Below are 1,030 nucleotides of genomic sequence, written 5' to 3'. Positions count from 1 at the left end.
TCCTGCTGACCTGGAACCGGGAGCTGCTGGGAGTCGCCGTGTCGTGGCGCCACGTTGCCCCCTTTGCCCTGTCTGCCCTGCTTTATGCTGCCAACAACAACCTGGTGGTTCACATGCAGCTCTTCATGGATCCCAGCACCTACCAGGTCTTGAGTAACTTAAAGATCGTCAGCACCGCGCTCCTCTACAGCCTTTTCCTGCGCCAAAGACTCAGCATGCGCAAATGGCTGGCGCTCTTCCTGCTGGTGGCTGCTGGGGTGAGCTACAGCTGTGGTGGCCTGCAGGACCCTGGCAGCCCCTCCAAGATGCAGCTGCACATCACGCTGGTGGGCTTGTTGCTGATCTCAGTGTACTGCCTGATATCAGGTTTGTCTGCTGTCTACACGGAAGCCATCCTGAAAACCCAGGCGCTGCCTCTCAGCCTTCAAAACCTCTTCCTTTACTTCTTTGGGGTCCTGCTCAACTTGATCGGCTACTTCTGGAACAGCGCAGAGGGCGGTTTCTTGGAGGGCTTTTCGTCCTGGGTCCTAGTGATTGTGGTCAGCCAGGCCTTGAACGGCTTGATCATGTCCGTGGTCATGAAGCACAGCAGTAACATCACCAGGCTCTTCGTGATCTCCTGCTCTATCCTGGTCAATGCCCTCCTGTCCGTCACCCTCTTTGACCTGCAGCTCACCCTCCTCTTCTTCGTTGCTGTCTCATGCATCGGCCTCGCTGTTCACTTGTACTATGGGGTCACGTAGCTGCTGCCTTCCTGCCCTGCGTGCGCCAAGGCAGTCTTCAGTCGTTCCTCAGGGGTGTTCAGCGCTTGTGCTGGGGCCGGCCTTAGAAGCACAGCAGTGTGCTGGCCATCAGCCTCCCCGCCCTACAGTTTGCAGGGAGTCGTTACTGGTGGGTGCATGCAAGACCAGCAAGGGGCCCCCGGAGGAGGCGTGCTGAGGGGGAGAGTGACCTGTCCCTGTTTCCAGGGGGGAAGCTGGGCCCTGCTCCAGCCTGGCCAGGCTCCATGCCACAGGGTTCCTGCGCAATC

The 1,030-nt window shown here is 58.9% G+C and overlaps 1 protein-coding gene across 1 annotated transcript in view; it reads left to right on the top strand.

Annotated features, from left to right (window-relative positions):
- The window catches only part of SLC35A4 (solute carrier family 35, member A4), a 967-nt gene extending 224 nt beyond the window's left edge, over positions 1-743 (top strand). Inside the window, 1 exon segment of the mRNA XM_009575814.1 lies at positions 1-743. This exon segment is cut by the window's left edge and continues 16 nt beyond it. Coding sequence (XP_009574109.1) covers positions 1-743 — 743 coding nt within the window.
- The last annotated feature ends 287 nt before the right edge of the window (positions 744-1,030 follow it).

Source organism: Fulmarus glacialis, unplaced genomic scaffold, assembly GCF_000690835.1.
Source record: "Fulmarus glacialis isolate BGI_N327 unplaced genomic scaffold, ASM69083v1 scaffold26264, whole genome shotgun sequence".
NCBI classification, from domain to species: domain Eukaryota; kingdom Metazoa; phylum Chordata; class Aves; order Procellariiformes; family Procellariidae; genus Fulmarus; species Fulmarus glacialis.
Note: the sequence above shows the minus strand (reverse complement) of the source record. Positions and strands in the feature narration are given on the sequence as shown.